The sequence below is a fragment of the Acanthopagrus latus genome, chromosome 6 (genome assembly GCF_904848185.1).
Source record: "Acanthopagrus latus isolate v.2019 chromosome 6, fAcaLat1.1, whole genome shotgun sequence".
Classification (NCBI taxonomy): Eukaryota; Metazoa; Chordata; class Actinopteri; order Spariformes; family Sparidae; genus Acanthopagrus; species Acanthopagrus latus.
Genome location: NC_051044.1, coordinates 4974522 through 4992316, shown reverse-complemented (window position 1 = coordinate 4992316; position 17795 = coordinate 4974522). Strand labels below are relative to the sequence as shown.

At 41.1% G+C, this 17795-nt stretch overlaps 2 protein-coding genes and 1 long non-coding RNA gene across 9 annotated transcripts; 1 reads left to right on the top strand and 2 right to left on the bottom strand.

Annotated features, from left to right (window-relative positions):
- Positions 1–101: 101 nt before the first annotated feature.
- On the bottom strand, positions 102–12551 carry LOC119020390 (NACHT, LRR and PYD domains-containing protein 3-like). Of its 2 annotated transcripts, XM_037099645.1 has the most exons (19): positions 12436–12551; positions 10625–10736; positions 10165–10403; positions 8149–9988; positions 7214–7387; positions 6925–7098; positions 5395–5568; positions 5133–5306; positions 4833–5006; positions 4556–4660; positions 4230–4364; positions 3866–3912; positions 3512–3657; positions 3259–3314; positions 2736–2953; positions 2115–2386; positions 1919–2032; positions 1658–1799; positions 102–1203 (listed from the first exon to the last, which is right to left on the bottom strand). In XM_037099645.1, the coding sequence occupies exons 2-19, from the start codon at positions 10723–10725 to the stop codon at positions 869–871; spliced, it is 4620 nt and encodes a 1539-aa protein (XP_036955540.1). In that variant the 5' UTR covers positions 10726–10736; positions 12436–12551; the 3' UTR covers positions 102–868. The 2 variants fall into 2 exon arrangements, 1 of the variants encoding a protein (XP_036955540.1); XR_005075302.1 differs by lacking the exon at positions 102–1203 and having other exon boundaries at positions 2264–2386.
- On the top strand, positions 10747–15492 carry LOC119020398 (protein ATP6V1FNB). 6 transcript variants are annotated; one of them, XM_037099676.1, is made up of 7 exons: positions 10747–11478; positions 11842–11956; positions 13511–13595; positions 14282–14463; positions 14754–14961; positions 15143–15245; positions 15364–15492. In XM_037099676.1, the coding sequence occupies exons 4-7, from the start codon at positions 14285–14287 to the stop codon at positions 15480–15482; spliced, it is 609 nt and encodes a 202-aa protein (XP_036955571.1). In that variant the 5' UTR covers positions 10747–11478; positions 11842–11956; positions 13511–13595; positions 14282–14284; the 3' UTR covers positions 15483–15492. The 6 variants fall into 6 exon arrangements, with proteins under 6 accessions (XP_036955571.1, XP_036955572.1, XP_036955573.1 ...); XM_037099677.1 differs by lacking the exon at positions 11842–11956; XM_037099678.1 differs by lacking the exons at positions 10747–11478; positions 11842–11956 and adding an exon at positions 11975–12322.
- LOC119020400 lies at positions 15072–17792 on the bottom strand. Its single transcript, XR_005075303.1, has 3 exons — positions 17711–17792; positions 16105–16241; positions 15072–15489 (listed from the first exon to the last, which is right to left on the bottom strand). It is a non-coding gene; the product is annotated as an uncharacterized LOC119020400 (long non-coding RNA).
- Between the last annotated feature and the right edge of the window lie 3 nt (positions 17793–17795).

The window sequence follows — 17795 nt, the reverse complement described above, 5'->3', positions numbered from 1 at the left end:
AACCCTAACCCTAACCCTAACCCTCCAGTTTCCAGAGTGGGACCTTGTTTTGGACAATGTATGGAAGTGGATGGAGATTATACATAGTCGACACTGAAAGGTCTCTGAGAAAACTTTTAATAATACCAATATAAGAGCAACTTCACACCTGTTGGGTTCAGCTAACAGTTCGGTCTCAGTACTGATAAACAAACGAGCCTCACAAGTATTTCAGGATTTATGACTCCATGTAAACACATTTCATTACACAGAGATCAAAATGTCTCATTGTATAAAAACATTTTAAAAAGTATCCACATTTAAAATAAATAACTTTTACAAATGTATATATGAAGCAGACAAATATTTCTTAATAAAAAACTACAAAGCTACATATAAACAGTTGGACCTTTTGTAAACTACTGCATTTGTGTCAGGGTTTTTTTGGTTTTTTTTGAGACTCCCCTGACATGCCTCAATTAATTTTGAACAATATTTATATTAACATTTACATTTTAGGGCATTTAGCAGACACTTGTCTCCAAAGTGACTTACAGTAATTCATACATATATTAATACACTGATGGTGGTGGCTGCCATGCACAGTGCCGACCAGCACATCAGGAGCAGTTCGGTGTTCAGTATCTTTCCCAAGGACACTTCGACATTCAAACCAGGGGAATCGAACCAGCGACCTTGTGATAACAAGCCGCTGGCTCTACCCCTGAGACACAGCCGCCCAGTGACATGGTTTGCAGTCCAACAACAGTAATAATGCTCATGATCAGTTACCTCCTGAGCTCTTTGTAACAGCAAACATAAATATGCAAACTATAGCATTAAAGTGCTGCATGAATCTCTGTCAGTCACCAGAATTTGACCTCCTTCTTCAGCTTAACTTCAGCTGGCTGGAAAGATATTGATCCAGCTCACCAATGGCAGTGATCAGGATCGAGCTGGCTTCATGTCCCCTTCGTTCCACTGCGTCGATCAACTCCCGTGCTTTATCCTGTCGGACTGATTTGTTTCTGATGGACTGCATTTCTTCATTACTTATGACGCTCGGATAAAGTTTATCCAGAAGCTGGTTCAGAACAGGATCAGACACTCGCTGTACAAACTCCTCCCTAACAGAGAACAGCTTCTTGTCTGCCCGCACATCGTCCTCTGCTGGGACCAAATCCTCCGCTGGGACGTTCATCTGTGGAGTTCTCCTGCTTGAATCTGGACGATATCAAGGATAAACATTTTGTAACCAACCATCAGATGATAACCAACCTCAAGAGTCAATCCTAATCCAGTATTAAATAAAAAAAGTATTCAAATCTGCTAGATCCAGATTTTTACTTGGATCCGTATCATCTAACCCTCAGCTTAACTCTCAAGTTGCTGTTCCTGAGCTTTGGAATTGAATGTTGTCCAGAACCTTTTTTGCAGAACATCATGACCTCGTAGTGAAGTTGACCGATGGGATAGTTGCCATAACTTTTTTTGTTTTATCCCATTATATCAGTTCATCCTTGAGTCCCAGTGGATGATTGTGCCAAATCCAAAGAAACTGCTTAATGGTGTTCTTGTGATATCGCATTTATAAGAACAGGAGAGAAAGAAAAACGGACAACCGAAAGCATAATACCTCCAGCCACGGCTATCGACAGTGCACAGGAGGAAGTCTTACCGGTGAGATCGACGTCGTGCTCCCAGACCACTGTATCTCCTTGATCTTTGATCATTAAAGTCACTTCTTCTGTGGTTGTCGGCAGGCGGACCTCAAATGCTGGGTAGTAATCTGGTCCAAACTCCAGGTCGAAATTTGCACTCTGAAAATGTGTCAGAACATTTATAGTGTTGAATGTAAACTCGAGGTCTCCAAGGACTTTTTGATGAATCGTGTCAACATGCTGCAGCACTAAAAAAGTATTTCATATCAAATTCTCACCCTAGGCTGTATTTTAATTGCCTGAGGACAGTGAAGAGTGTAACTCTGATCTTCAATGAATTTACATTTTGAAGGGACCTGGATGTTCTCTGAATGTCGCTGCTGTGTGCTCACCTGAAGAGACATCAGAACATTTTAACAAAGGGAAAATTACGTTGAGACAGTTTGGACTGACAGCTGTAACACAGAGCTTTACCACGTCCTGATGGATGTTCCACGGCAGGAGAAACACGTCCAGTTTTCGCCTCTGTGTTTTTGGGTTTGGTTGTCCAAGAAACAGCAGGACTTTGCCACAAACTGTTTTAGTCTTCTTCAAAACCCATTTAATAAAATTCTTTACTATACCAAGGGCGGAGAAGTGGGAGACTGTGACGACCACATGAGTGTCTGTAACCTCCAGCGGCTTGAGGAAGTTCATTCCATCATCAGTGATGTGGACGACAGACAGCAGACCTTCAGGCAGCGGAGCTGTGAAAACACAGAGCTGTGAGCTTTTGCTCATTACAGCTATTTTCCAGAATAATGAGCAGATTCTTTGTACAACTGTTGTCCAGGTTGAGTAATTTATTGAACACACATTAAGTGATGTAGGATGGGAAGCTGGTGACAGACAGTGCCTTCACTCCTACAAGAGGAAGGAATTAATTGTAGCGCCTGGAGAAACTGCTGGTCCAAATTAACAATAAATGGAAAGCAAAATAAGTAAAAGAAAGAAAAACAAAGCAGTTTTTTTAAAATAATATGAATAATCCCCAGAAGACAAATCTTATGAATTTGTTGAGCTTTGGTTGAGAGGGCCCTGTAATGGAGTCCTTACCATCCATAACTTCACAGTGAGGCAGGTGGAGCTGACAGACAGCAGAATCCTCTGAACACTTGATATCGAACAGCAGCCCTGCAGCCATCTTATCAGCCTGATAGAGGAGGTTCTTATCCCAGTGGACGGTCCCGTACAGCAGCTCCGCCTCCTGAACCATTACAAACACCAGTCCAGTTGATTCACACTGGAACACACCTGGACCAGGACACCTGAACCTGTAGGATACACCCCAATTCAATTCTCAAACAAAACAAAATTATGTTAGTTTTTTACCTTTAAATAACAGATTCAGAATTATTTTGATGGTACAGTGTCTTGTAATAGCGTCAACGATTGCTGCATTAAGTTAAGAGAGAGCAATGCTAGGGGGTTCTGAAGATGTTCGACCTGCTGAAAATGCTAATTAGCTTAACTGAAAAGGTTTAACTTTCAACTCCAGTGTAAGTGCAGAGTTGAGAGGACAGGTAGAACTGTAATCACTGACAGGAGTTGAATTGGTCCAAGTTTATGTTTGGGTTACCTGTATGACGTCTTTCCAGACTCAGTCAGCAGTTCAGGTGTGAAATTCTGCTTGTCCTAGAATTGAAGATGTCAAAACATTAGTGAATTAGTGAGAATGGACTAATCAATCAGAATACATAGAGGACTGGACAGCAGCGAGTAGTTTTTATGTTATCTAGAATTAATATCAAACCCTGGAGGGGTCCGAGTCTGATCACTGACAGATGTAAATAAATAAATAAATAAATAAATAAATAAATAGGGAAACTGACATTTGTACTCAGTACATCTCCACACAGAAGCTGATGCCGCTGGTTCAACCTCTCTGGATCATCAGGACTCGGCTGATCCTCCTTATCCTCACTCCCCTCTGTCATGTCCCCAGACACAGTGAGTTTTGACTCAAATGTGGATGGATCTAGTGGTTGGAAGACGCAGATGATATCAAATCTTTGGACATCCTGCAGACTCAACATTCATAAACTTGTAACAGTTTAAAGCTGACCTGGGCCCTTTGTAGCATGTCTTTCTCCCCATGTTACCTGTTGCAATCTACTGGTAAACATTCTACTAAAGTCATGAAGAAAGAAATCAACAAAACAGTTCAATTAGCTTCTTTAACTCACATCCTTCATGTCTGTCAGGTAGAGTCCTGGTGTCTCTGTCACCCATCCTTTAAGAACAAATGCAGCGTCATCGCTCATGACAAGTCATAAAATAATATATTAATAATAAGTAATAACTTTATAACTCTCAAAATCAGGGGCCTTCTCTTCACTAGACAAAAACTTCTGATTTGACACAACCATAGTCACTAGGAAGAAGAAGATAAGACAGAGGAGAAGAAAGAGAAAGAAAAGAAGAAAAGCCTTGGACGTACATTACCAGTGCAACATCAGAAGCCTACAAACATTCAGGTAAGGCCTATATTACAGTATCGTGATTTACTTTAATGTTCAGCTCAGTTTACAGTAGAAAAGTCTTTCTTACTTTGTGTCTGAAGGTCCTGGTTCATTACTGACATGTGAAGGTCCATCTTCAGACTGGTCACAGCTGGATTCAAGAGATTCACTCAACTCCTGGTATCCAGTCGCTGTGACAGGTGAACCCTCAGCACTGAACAACCTACACACACAGTATTTACATATTTCAGATACACTTGACACAGAGAAATTGATCATTTATTGCCAGCAGTCTACACCCTTCAGATATAAAAACGTTGAGCATGAGTAGTTAGACTCGTCACAGTAGCACCAGAGCTACCTTGCAAGAATGGGTTTACTTTAAAATAATGTTAAGTGGAAACGCTTTCTTACTTTGTGCCTGAAGGTCCAGGTTCATTACCGACATCTGAAGGTTCATCTTCAGACTGGTCACAGCTGAACTTCACTGTTACAGGTGAACCCTCAGCATTGAAGTACCTACACATACCGAAAATATACACAATTCTGATACACTGATTGAACATAAGGCTCCAATCTCCTCCAATAACTCCAACTGAGAGTAATTCAGCTAATTGTACTGTCCAACTTATCACCTCCGAGACAAACAAATGGGCTGATCAGCATGGACTGACTTCAACTCTCTACTGACCTCAGAGTCTGCAGACTATAGTTTGGACTCTTCACAAGCTCAGACAGCTGCTTCACTCCTGAATCCTGCAGCTCGTTGTCACTCAGGTCCAGCTCTCGTAGATGGGAGTGGTTGGTCCTCAGAGCCGAGGCCAGTGAAGCACAGCTGATCTCTGAGAGATCACACCTTACAAGCCTGCTCTCACAGGACACAGATTAATAAAAGATTAAATGTACAAAAACATCCACGTACTAGATATGTTATTAGGATTTGCTCTTTGAAGATGGATCATCTACAAGAGAGGAATGACAGTGTGCTGACCTCAGAGTTTCCAGTTGACAAAGAGGACTCTTGAGACCAACACAGAGATGCCTCACTCCTAAATCTTTCAATTCATTTCTACTCAGGTCCAGCTCTTTCAGATGGGAAGGGTTGGACTTTAGAACCAAGGCCAGAGAATAACACCTTTCATGTGTGATGCTACATTTTGACAAGCTGCAAAAAGAAAAAACATGTAATAAACTTTTATATAATCACTATATGCAAGGAGTGATTCATACACAAGGAAATTTGGTTGCCCTACCTCAAAGTCTTCAGTCTAAAGAGTGGACTCAGCAGAAGTTCACAGAGATCTCTGACTCCTGGATTGCACAACTTGTTTTCACTCAGGTCCAGCTCTCTCAGATGGGAGGGGTTAAGATCCAGAGCTGAGACCAGAGAAGCACAGCCGATCTCTGACAGACTGCAGTGTCTTAATCTGTATAAATGACAAATACAGTAAAATTCTGCTTCTTTTAAAGCCGTGACATAGCCAATAAAAGTTTCCACTGTGGCTCAATGGGTCATGTCAACTTTGCACTCCACTGTAGTCAGGGATATGAGGACGACATACATCAGGGTGAGCTGTATGAGCCTTCTATAGCTTTATAAATAACCATGTTTTCACATGAATTATTTTAAATGCTTTTGTCTGAGCCTGACTGAAAGTGATCACACAAAGAAGCTGCATGAAACAGCGGTTACAGCTCACTGCAAAGGGAACTACATTTTCATCCACAACTAGAGCTGCATCTATTAGCTTAAAGGGATATTCTGGTGTAAGTTATGTTCTAACACACCGTGACACCAAGTAGGACCCCCCCTCGAGAGATAAAGTTTGCAGAGCGCTAGCTCACGTAGCTATAGCACCCTCAGAAACGACCGCACAACAACAACATACTGCAGTAAATGGATCCAACTATAAACTTCCACCAAAAAGCCACAAATAATGCTCAGAACAGCACCAAACTGCAGCAACAGTACAAATAAGGTTTCAGCACATAGTCCGGGACATCTAACCTCCACTGCTTGGCAGGATTTCTATTGGGAAGCTAAAAACAGATTTCAACTTTCCTCCTCAATTCCATTCTTTTCCCTGTCCGCTCTCGATAATAACTGTAATAAACTGGCAGGTAAGGCACATATGAACTTTGATTGCTTTTCCATGGAGTCATAATCATACATTTTCCATCCTCGAGCCCCGGAACTCTACTGCACTTGGTAATCGACTCGTCGGGACCGTCAACAGGAAGCTGCTGCAGAAGAGTAGTAAATTTTGTCAGCTTTTCAGTAGAAATCCAGCTAAGCTAGAGGAATTTTGATGCCCGGGACTATGTGCTGAGACTCTATTTGTACTGTTGCTTAAGTTTGGTACTGTTCTGAGCATTATTGTAGCTTTTTGATGGCGGTTTCTTGTTGGAGGTGTATACGCCAATGTATTGTTACTGCACAGTCTTTTTCTGAGGTTGATAAAACTCCATAAATTAGCGGTCTGCTAACTTGATCTTGGGACCATGGATTAAATTTACACCGGAATATCCCTTTAATAATGACTTGCAGCTTACTCTGATGTAATGATTTCGTCTTACTCTCTCTCTGTCTCTGCACTTGGAGAGTTCAATGTCAGCATGATCCAATCTCAATACACACATTTATGGGAAACATGGAGGTTCTTTTTGGTACTTTTACTGTTGCAGAAACCATTTCACTCAGTCAGAGTATCTCAACAGATTAAAGTAGTAGATGGATTTTGAGAAATCAATGCAAAAATTTTAAGACAATATGAAGTTCCTACTTCAGAGTTTCCAGTCTACAGAGTGGACTCCTCAGAAAACCACACAGCTCCAACACTCCTGAATCACGCAGCTTGTTGCTGCTCAGCCTCAGCACTCTCAGATAGGACGGGTTTGAGGACAGAGCTGAGCCCAGAGATGCACAGCCCCTCGGTGTTATTTCACAGTGATTGAGTCTGTAAAATACATTTCAACCAGACATTTTCATGGAACACTTTCTACTCACATAAAAATGCAAATCTTTTCAGATTAAAGACACAAAATTCAAAGTAACACACAAAGTGAACTGACCTCAGATTCTCCAGTCTACAGTGTGGACTCTCAAGACCATCAGACAGCAGCTCCACTCCCAAGTTTCCTGGATAATTGTTACTCAGGTCGAGCTCTCTTAGGTGAGATGGGTTGGACTTTAAAGCCCTGGCAACAGTGTTGCAGTGTATGGTTGAAAGTTCACAGCCAGAGAGTCTACGGATACAAAGATTGTGTAAAAGAAATTAATGATTTTATATGTACATGTATGCATGGGTGTATGTATGTACCACATATTCATATAAAGTGAATGATACAGGTGGGGTATGCTGCGCAATTTATTGTTTTGTTGTTGGTTTTTTTTTAAAATTGCGTTTCCGATCATTTTATAAGTCTATGATTAAAATATGCTTTAGGTTTTATACTAGTAATATCTTCTGATATAAGTATTTTAGTTGGAATATCCTTATAGTTAAATGTTTTCCTTTTTCCTGGTTTCCCCTGGATTTGTTTATTTATTTATTTATTTATATGTTTAGTATGTGTATTTTTACATTTCTTTTTAATGTAATATTTTCTGGTGCATGAATGGAAACATGATATATTTTTGGTATCACAATTTCACTGTAATGTGAGCATCTGTTAATAAAAACAAATCTTTTCACAAACAATTTTGTGATTTTCAAAACAGAACTGCTGCAGATATTCAGCCTCCTGGAAACTTCATTGCATAATTTTACGGTCCTAGAATTGAAATAAATTGTTCATAATTAATTTGTGGTGGAGTGAAGCAAAAGTAGTACATGTATTCTTCAACATTGTCACGTAAACTGGGAAATAATCAGAAAGTAAGTAAACGTTTCAGAAGTCAAAGGGTTATCTTAAGCAAAGCATCAAATCATGGCTAGGCTAAAGGTTTCTGAGGAGGCAGTACATACAACTCTAAAAGTCTTTGGTCCTGCTAGACGAATACTAACCGAGCCTTTCTGCAGTTCACGACAGCTGGAATCAGTCGTTGTTTTCCCTTTATTGACGTTTTATACTTCTTCATGTCCAACTCATCCAGAACCTCCTCTGACATCTGCAGCACGTAGGCCAGAGCTGAGCAGTGGATCTCTGAGAGTTTCATCTTTGATCTGTTCTCTGACTTCAGGAACTCTTGGATCTCCTTATGAACTGAGTGGTCGTTCATCTCCATCAGACAGTGGAAGATGTTGATGGTTCTGTCAGGAGAGACATCGTCTGTTGTCATTGTCTTCAGGTTTTTGATGGCTCTCTGGATGATTTCTGGACTGTTGTCTGTTCGACCCAGTAGGCTTCCTAACAGTCTCTGGTTGGACTCCAGACACAGGCCATGAAGGAAGCGAACAAACAACTCAAGGTGGCCATTTTTACTCGCTAAGTATTTCTCCATTGCTCTCCTCAGGAAGTTATCCAAAGATGACTTGTTGTAGTCGTCATCATCATCATCATCACTGACAATGAATGAATCATCATCATCATCATCATCAAAGAAGTCCTCCAGAACCTTTTTGTTCTTGTTGGTGTAACAGTGGAACATGTAGACTGCAGCCAGAAACTCTTGAACGCTCAGATGAACAAAGCAGTAGATGGTTTTCTGGAAGATTACAGACTCTCTTCTGACGATCTCTGTACAAACTCCTGAGTACACTGAGGCCTCTGTGACATCAAGACCACACTGCTTCAGGTCTTCTTTGTAGAACATGATGTTTCCTTTCTCCAGATGTTCAAATGCCAGCCTCCCCAGTTTCAAAAGAACTTCCATGTCGGACCGAGTCAGCTCCCCTGGACTCATTTCATGTCCCTTATCATATTTCAGCTTCTTCCTCTTTGTCTGAACCAGCAGGAAGTGTGAGTACATGTCAGTCAGAGTCTTGGGCAGCTCTTCTCTCTGGTCTGTGGTCAACATGTTTTCCAGAACTGTAGCAGTGATCCAGCAGAATACTGGGATCAGACACATGATGTGGAGGCTCCTTGAGCTCTTGATGTGTGAGATGATTCTGCTGGACAGATCTTCATCACTGAACCTCCTCCTGAAGTACTCCTCCTTCTGGGCATCAGTGAAGCCTCGTACTTCTGTTACCCTGTCAACACATGAAGGAGGGATCTGATTGGCTGCTGCCGGTCGGGAAGTGATCCAGACAAGAGCCGAGGGAAGCAGCTTCCCCTTGATGAGGTTTATCAACAGCACGCTGACTGATGACTTCTGTGTGACATCAGAAACAACCTCACTGATGTTAAAGTCCAGTGAAAGTCTGCTTTCATCCAGGCCATCAAAGATGAACAGAAGTTTACAGACAGCGAGCTGCTCTGCTGTCACCTTCTGTAACGTTGGATGGAAAACATGGAGAAGCCTGAGAAGACTGTACTGCTCACCTTCGATAAATTTCAGCTCCCTGAACGACAGCAGAATCAGCAGAGTGATATCTTGGTTCTCTGAGCCCTCCGCCCAGTCCAGTGTGAACTTCTGCACTGAGAAGGTTTTTCCAATGCCAGCAACACCGTTCGTCAGCACAACTCTGATGTTTCTCTGTTGGCCAGGTACGGCTTTAAAGATGTCACCACACTTGATTGGAGTTTCCTGGAGATTCTCCAGCTTGGAAGTCATCTCAAGCTGCCAGATCTCATGTTGGGTATTAACCTCCTCACTCTGTCCCTCTGTGATGTAGAGCTCGGTGTAGATCCTGTTGAGGAGGATTCCACTTCCTGCTTCATCAGTTCCTTCTGTCACACGTTCATATCTGCTCCTCAGACTTTTTTTATGTTCATGTAGAACCTCTTGCAGACCAAAGCTTCCTGTAGGACAATGAAAAGGTCAAAATATAAATGGTGTAATAAGGAAGAAAGAATGAAGATAGAAGAGTAGAGATTTTTTTAAATGCAGCAAAGCTTTACATTTTCATGACGTGCAATGCGTGACCGCTGCAACACAGAAAACCTGGTGACATCTGCATACAGATGTTCGATCTTACTTTGAACAGTGCTAGTCTGACTGGCTGCCTGCAGTCCAGGTCTTGTTCTGGATCTTTTTCGACACTTGGGGCAGGAGACGTCCTCTGATGAAGCAGACTGGTCCCAGTATGAGCTGATGCACTGACTGCAGAACCAATGTCCACAGCTGGTAGAGACCGGATCCCTCAGGACATCCTGACACAAACCACAGCAGGACGGCTGCTCTTCCACAGAGGCAGGACTCCAAACCTTCAACTCTCTGTGGACAAGAGGAAAATGTTTCTTAAAAGATGCACTATGTAGTTCAGATTCGTTTAATATGGAACTGCTGTGTGGAGTCAAAACAACCTACACTAAAGTATATCTTATCTAATGTATAACTTCAAAACTGAATTAAAAAAAAAAAAGTTAATTCTGGACAAAAAGCTATTCAATATGCTGTGATGTATCTGTTTATCAACAGCAGAGACAGTGTCTTACTTTGTGTTTGAGGGTCCAGGTTCATCACTCGAGTCTGGAGTATGATGTTTGGAGTTCAATAGAGAGTCTGGTCCATGTATCTCTTCCTCCAAATCACTCATTTTCAGTCATTCTGAGGTGAACCAGAAACAACACACAGACATAGAACCATAGTTAAAGTTAAAACAGTGAGCTTTTCAACTCCCCCCACTTTGTACATTCACATATCAGCATATATTTACTGGGCCCAGCAGAGGTTTTACTTTCTTTAAAAGCTTAGGAAGTTCAACTTCCCTTAGGAGCATCTGATCCAGTTCCACATCGGGATCATTCAGTCTGTTCTCTGCACTTCCATCAATGTTTGTTTCGGACTTGAAACTAACAGGACAGGAAGAGACCATGTAGCGTCTTATTTAATTTATAAATAGTCCGCTGAGAGGCTAAGCAGGCTCTTTTCTGTGACTCGTTGAATGAAAAACTTTAGTCCAATTCCAGATATGTTTCTTGGGTTTATTAACGAAAGTTATGATCAAAATCAAGAAGAAAAATGATGGTCAAAGTTACATCAAAATTACGGTCAAAGAAAAAATATAGGGCCTCACTCAACCTTCTTTGTCTACTGGGGCGCCCGTGAACAAACTGCGCAGGTGAAATAATGTGGAGGCCCAACCCACTTCCTCTTACCTCAAATCATAACAAGATGACAAAAAACAAACAACAATAGTAATAATAATGATGTGCACTGCCTAAACAAAAATAAACAATCCAAAACAGATGCACATTTTGGCTCCTACAGACCGCAATGGTCAATCAGGTCTGTAGGAAAGATAATTGGAGCTGAGTTGTCCCCTTACTGGACCAGGGTTAGGAAACAGGTAACATCTCTGCAGGCCACTCACATCCTGTTCACAAACTGTTCAAGCTCCTCACCTCCAGCAGGTGTTACAGAGCACTGTATACCAAAACAACCAGACACAGAGACGTTTTCTGAAAAACCACTGTGCAACTACCCCTGTGAATACTGTTGGAAATTCAGTACTCCTTACAATTGCACCATCTTGTACCTGTTGTCTTAATGTCTCAGTTATTTATATATTCATTTAGATTTAATGTTTATTATACTATCCACTGTACACTGAGAGCAAACTTAGCAAATACTTGGTTGATAAAGCCGATTCTTATGTAAAAGAGTCATCGTGTGATGTAACAAATTGCTATTCTCAATGTGTTTTCTTCAGAAAAATCACACAGCTGCTTCTTTCCTGAATCCTGCAGCTTGTTGTCAGCTCCTGCTCTCTCAGCTGGGAGGGGTTGGACTTCAGAGCTGAGATAAAAGAGCCACAGCTGATCTCTGTAAATCACGTAAATCACGTGTGTTTGTCCTCTGGCAGAATCTATTGATTATAACACTGTAAGATGTAGTTAAGTTAATTAGACCTGTATCACAGTGTCTGCTGCTGTCACCAACTATCACACTGAAAACAACACAGATCAGGCACATGCTAGCTAGCATAAATAAATAAATAAATAAAGTAGTGTGTGCTTGAGATCGTAGCAAACACGACTTTACGGGGAACTTTATAGCTACTAAACAAAGACAAAGGCTTTCAGTAGAAACGATGTCATAACACAAACGACGCCTCTTTCCTGTCGTATCAAGATGGACAACAAGTTACAGCCTAATCTTCACCTAGACGAGTCGTCCTCTGAGCTGGACAGGTCATATCGGTCTAATTCGCGCAATTCGAAGTTCAAATCTGTGAATATATTTCCCGCTTTACGTCAGTAAAGTGTTGTAGATACACCGACAACCTCAAGAGTCTCTGTCTTACCAGCTACACGTTCAAATCTTGATGAAAAAGTTGTATTTTCTCCTCTTCCTGTTTAGAAAATTTGACGTCTCCGCTTCATGTTGAATTTCGAGCCACAAATTTGTGACGTGGCTTCTTCTTCTTCGTCGTCGTCGTCTCTTTCTGGACTACTTCCGGTAACCGGGACGTCTCGTGGCTCTTAAAACTGCCATGGAAATACTACATATCAACATTGTTTTTCAGCTTCCACCGGGTGACAGTTTCCAACCAACATAATTTCTGATAATAACTAACAAATATTCAATCATTTTTAGGATTTCAACACTTTAAACACTATATAAGTCTGTTTAGGTGATGCCACTGATTTCTTTACATGAAAAAAACAAGCAAAAAAATATTTCTTTTTTCTCCATATACTATATTTTGTACTAAATATTGTCTTTAATCAGTATTTATTATTCATAATAAGTTTGTATTATGAGACAAAGTCTCCTAGGGGTTGTATTTGTCCTGTCTAGTGAAAAATAGGACAAATTATTAAAAACTTATCCAGAACACAGGATGATACCCCAGTGACAGTTTGGATAACACCATTTTTTAGATAAAGTTTAATGATATGTACAACATAGCTGTCTGTCTGTAATACACACAGTGTATTATAGGCATACTATATGAGCTGAGGCTGACATTAAAAAGAAAAAAGAATAACAAACACTTTTTTAACCAAAATGTATGCAATATGCATTAATACAGCCAAAAATATTCTAAAAATTAAAGAAGAAAAACAGCTGTATGAGGGGCTGACACCATGTTTTGGGTGTATTTATGAAACTATACAATTAGCTGGTTTACAGGAATGTTAACTGCTCACATTTATTGGGATTGGGCTGAAATACTAATACAAGCTGAGTCTCCTCTCACTCTAAATCTGTTTTCTCAGTGATGTTATTATTACAACAGCTGATTTTAGACTCCTAATGTGAAAGGATCATAATGACAGGTTGGGAAAACAGGATGTGTGTGTGTGTGTGTGTGTGTGTGTGTGTGTGTGTGTGTGTGTGTGTGTGTGTGTGTGTGTGTGTGTCTCATGTTCCAGTGTGACAGAGTGTTATCTGAGCCACATCTCATTTCCACACTGAGAAGCTGATCCTGCACAGCTCTGCATCGGACACACACTGAAGGTAAATTAAGATATCTAATAATTATCTCATCTCATCATTTCATGTGAGGATTTCACAAATGCAAATCCAATTGCCTTTGATTTATATAATTTGTTGGTGTTTGTGATGGTGGGATGCAGAACCCATGGACTTTTTTGTCTTAATATAAGAGAACTGAAACAGACAAAAGTTCTGTCTGTCTTTCTTCTCCATACAGTAGAACAGTTTTATTGGACCAAAATTACAGAGTAATCATAAATACAAGTCATCCAACCTGAGCGAACAATTTGTTGTGTTTGAGTGTTTCCTGATCTGAAACTCCTTCTGACAGCACGTTTCAGAACTATTACAGATTCATGTGACTGTTTTCTTATTGGCCTCCTGTGTGTTTAAAGTTTGGTTAATTTAAGGACACTTAACCTGTTTGGTCAAGTTTAGAGAGGCATTGTGGTCTTTGTTCATTTAAACAAACACTTTGTTACCATACGATACGATTCGATCTCTTCTTTGATTTAAAGCTTATTGATTGGATGTTTCATATCTAAGTGAACTTTGGCTTCAAATGTCAACTTGAACTGAGCTGTCGCCTAACATTGTCAATGAGATATTCTGTGATAGCCCTTCAAATCTAGTCTCAGAAAGATGTAAATCAATATAAATCTCTGTCAAATGTGTACACTGAGTTGCTTATTGAGGCTCTCTGGCAGGAGATGCGCAGCATGTTGACGACCCAGAGTCAGAACTGCTACAGAGAGCAGATCCAAAAGGAGATGGTGACCCGTTTGGCCTGGAAGAGCCGCTACGCCAAACTTTACCCGTCCTGCGACGATCCACAAAACAGCAGCAGCACAGAGCCGACGCAGCTGCCCCACCTGCCTCCGGACCCCCGGTGAGCTGATTTATTCACATTAAAGGTGTTTTTCACATCCAAAACCAAATGTGTCTTCAGGATGGTCAAGATAAATCTGAGCAGCGGAGGTTCAAAACAAAATTAGATTCTACTTTGTCATTTGAAATGTGTCAACTGATGCCTCTAGCACATGAAAATAAGAAAACAGGAAAGTGGTTGATGTCAGTGTGTGCTGAATTTATTCATGAAAAATTGCACTTAAAGTAAAAATACTTTAATCACACAAACTATTTATGAAACACATCTTGTCTTTATGTTCCACCCACCAGGGCGGTCCTGCCTCCTGTTTCCAAGACACCTGAGAAGCAGAACAACCACCCTCCTCCTCCTCCTCCTCCTCCTCCTCCTGCTCCTCATTCTCCTCCCAAACCTCTTCTGCTCTCGTTGGAAGGAGAGGGGCGTCTCGATGTTCCCCCCATTATGAGGCCCGTTTCTCCACGGACCAGACGAGCTCTTTACCAGGACTCCTCTCATCATGTACGAACTGAAGCTTTCTCCACCCAGATATATTATACATAAATGAAAAGTCCCTTCAACTGTTACTGTATAATACATTTTTTAACAAAGCTAGTCATGCTAATGCTATGTCAGTCATTACATGTTTTTTACTTTAAACATCATATATTCAAAGTCATTTTGAGCAAGACGTCCTCTGCAGGGGAAAGGACGACGACAGTACCTGCAGAGACGAGGTCAGATGAGACCAGAGGAGAAGTTTGACTTCCCTCTGCTCTCGTCCTGGGAGTACGGGTGGAGGCTGGGTGAGTTCAACCATGTTTCCTGGCAGGACATCCACTTCTTATCCAAACCACAGCCATCATCACATCCTCTCTGTCGTTGTTTTACTCTGCATTAATGTGGTCTGCCCCGGACCTACAGGTGACTACACTCTGGATTACAGAACTCCATCTCGTGCCAAGTCGTCGGTGGTGAAGAACACCTTCTACACCAGGAACGGTGTGTTCAGCAGCCCGTCAGCCACCGACACACTGGGCTGAAGTCCAGCTGTGGAGTATCATAAATAAATTTGTAACCGTCGTACTGATTAATCAACTGTAATGATCCCAAAATCTTTGCTTTTGAGATTGCTAACAAAGATCTTCTGTGTGTATCTCTTGATATTTTGTTAAAATTCCAATAAACAAGAATACACTGAAGACTGGAGTTTCTGTCTGAGCGCGCTCCTTGTGGGAATGATGATGATGATGATGAGTCAAATGCAACAAATAAATCCGTCTGGTAATCCTCTACTTCCTGTGCTGCTGTCTGTTTATCCTCCACACGGCTGTAAGGTTAAGGGTCTGCCAACCTGATACTATGTGATGGATAATGAATGAACTTCTGGCCAGGTTTCACACAGAAACATAACCACCTGATACTGCTGTGTTTTTAAATAGTGAGTCACTGGAGGAAATGTTACACACCACAACGTTTAATATTTCATGTCTGATCGGTCACTCTCATTCTTTTACACTCCCTGCAAGCAGTGTAGTTCAAATTCCTGATGTACAGATGTAAAGATGTTTAAAGCATATCAAATATTAAGCTATTTAAAGGTGCAATAATTTTTGTTTAAAACATTCAGAAGCGTGACTGAAATAATAACAGGATTTGACGCACCAAAGACGGAGGCTGCTGGCATTGTAACACCGACACTCCCCCACCGCTCCAAGCTCCTGGTTTGCAGAGACCCCAGTCAGCTGAGGGCCACTAGATGCACAGCTAACTGCGCTAACAGGCAGCTCGTAGCTACAGCCCTAGATAGTGACAGAAAAAAAAAGAGTACAGTAAGCAGATGTTTGGCATCTGGTGATATGCTGCTCCCATCATTTACCAAAGAGGATCAAGCCCATGGCTAAAGTTTTGAGTGCTGACTCAGAACAAAGTCAGGACTTTTTCTGAGATTAAAGTCAGAATTTTGAGAGAAAGGTAGTTTTTTTTGTTTTTGTTTACAAGGTTTATGTTTTAGCAAAAAAGTCATGTCCACATGTACATGGGTATTTCATATGCTTGTAAATGCCGTTTCAGGTCACTGAAAACTGAGCTTTTGGGTAACACCTTCTGGGATGAAGATATTCAGAAACTCAGTTGCAGTGTTCCAAGCCTGGACAGGCAGAAACTTGAAAACTTTTGGAAACGATGACGCAGACACACAAGTCTATCAGGTGATTGAGGAGGCATGTTGGGAGGAGATGCCTCACCTGAACCTGATCCACATCAGGGCTCCTCCTCCATATATAACCTGCAATAAAGTCATATCTGTCTCTCTCTCTCCTTTCCAGCATGCAGGACTTCTGTTTAGTTAAATTTCTTTGTTACACTGTACTACACTTACACACACATACACTTCATACACCACTGATATACTGACCTACATATTTTATTTTTATTTTTGTTTATGGTTTTTTAGTTTGCACAGTAAACTCCTTTGTTATCAATTGAAATCTCAGTGTGGTCTCGCATATGTTGTCTGAACCCAGAGCTGGTTCATGACAGTAGCATCACTGGACAATGTGAAATCTGAGTTTGTTATGATATTGGAGTATCTGAGTCAGTGTGTTGAGGGAATGGATGTTAGATTGTTTAACTTTATATTCTCAAGAAACCAACAGACATTCATAAGACAGTAATGGGAAAAAAAAAGCCTGCTTACAAAGTTTTGCTGATAAATTATCCAAGGAGAGTCACGTTTTTCTTGTCTTCTTAAATAATATTATATCTAATCTAAAAGGCAGGTCTGATGCTGCCAACAGGGGGCACCAAAGTCTAACTTGTAACTCTAAAGGTCTTTACTCACTGCCTTCAGTTTGTTTCTATGTGCCCACATAAAACAGACAGAGGCCTTGTGCTCTGGCTTGAATGACTTGGCTTTAAGCTTTAGCCCGCTTCACCAACCAGAACATACCTGACTAATAACTAACTAACAAGTTGGAATTTGAAAAGTGCGCATCCTCTGGATACTTGATGAGAATGAATCATTAACCTGCTTTGCTTCAGCTAAGCTAGCTTGTCGCGCTGTATCGTCATGTTAGCATGCTGGTTATCTTGGCTAGCAAGCGTAGCATTAGCATTGGCGTTAGCAGCGAGCTTTCCTGCCTTCTTACGAGTATCTTCCTTTTTAGTCGACCCAGCTGTAGTGGAAAAAGTTTTCCAGAGACATTATGAATACCGTCGTCATTTTTAAGAGTAGATAGCTGAGAGAAAGTACATTAAAATACTAATTTACACGGTTCGACGTCAGGTCTCCGTGCATGACGTGATCCCCTGCCAGAGTTCTTTTAAGGCCATGTCAGCCAAATGGAGGCCAGTAA

What these genes read in the sequence shown, in the direction of transcription:
- LOC119020390 (XM_037099645.1), bottom strand. Translation starts at nt 10,725, where the DNA reads ATGAGTGATTTGGAGGAAGAGATACATGGACCAGACTCTCTATTGAAC. An exon ending in GGAACATCCATCAGGACGTG is followed by an intron (nt 2,033 to 2,114) that starts GTAAAGCTCTGT and finishes ATGTCTCTTCAG; the next exon opens with GTGAGCACACAGCAGCGACA. An exon ending in GCACGACGTCGATCTCACCG is followed by an intron (nt 1,204 to 1,657) that starts GTAAGACTTCCT and finishes GATATCGTCCAG; the next exon opens with ATTCAAGCAGGAGAACTCCA.
- LOC119020398 (XM_037099677.1), top strand. Translation starts at nt 14,285, where the DNA reads ATGCGCAGCATGTTGACGACCCAGAGTCAGAACTGCTACAGAGAGCAG. An exon ending in ACCAGGACTCCTCTCATCAT is followed by an intron (nt 14,962 to 15,142) that starts GTACGAACTGAA and finishes CGTCCTCTGCAG; the next exon opens with GGGAAAGGACGACGACAGTA. An exon ending in GGAGTACGGGTGGAGGCTGG is followed by an intron (nt 15,246 to 15,363) that starts GTGAGTTCAACC and finishes CCGGACCTACAG; the next exon opens with GTGACTACACTCTGGATTAC.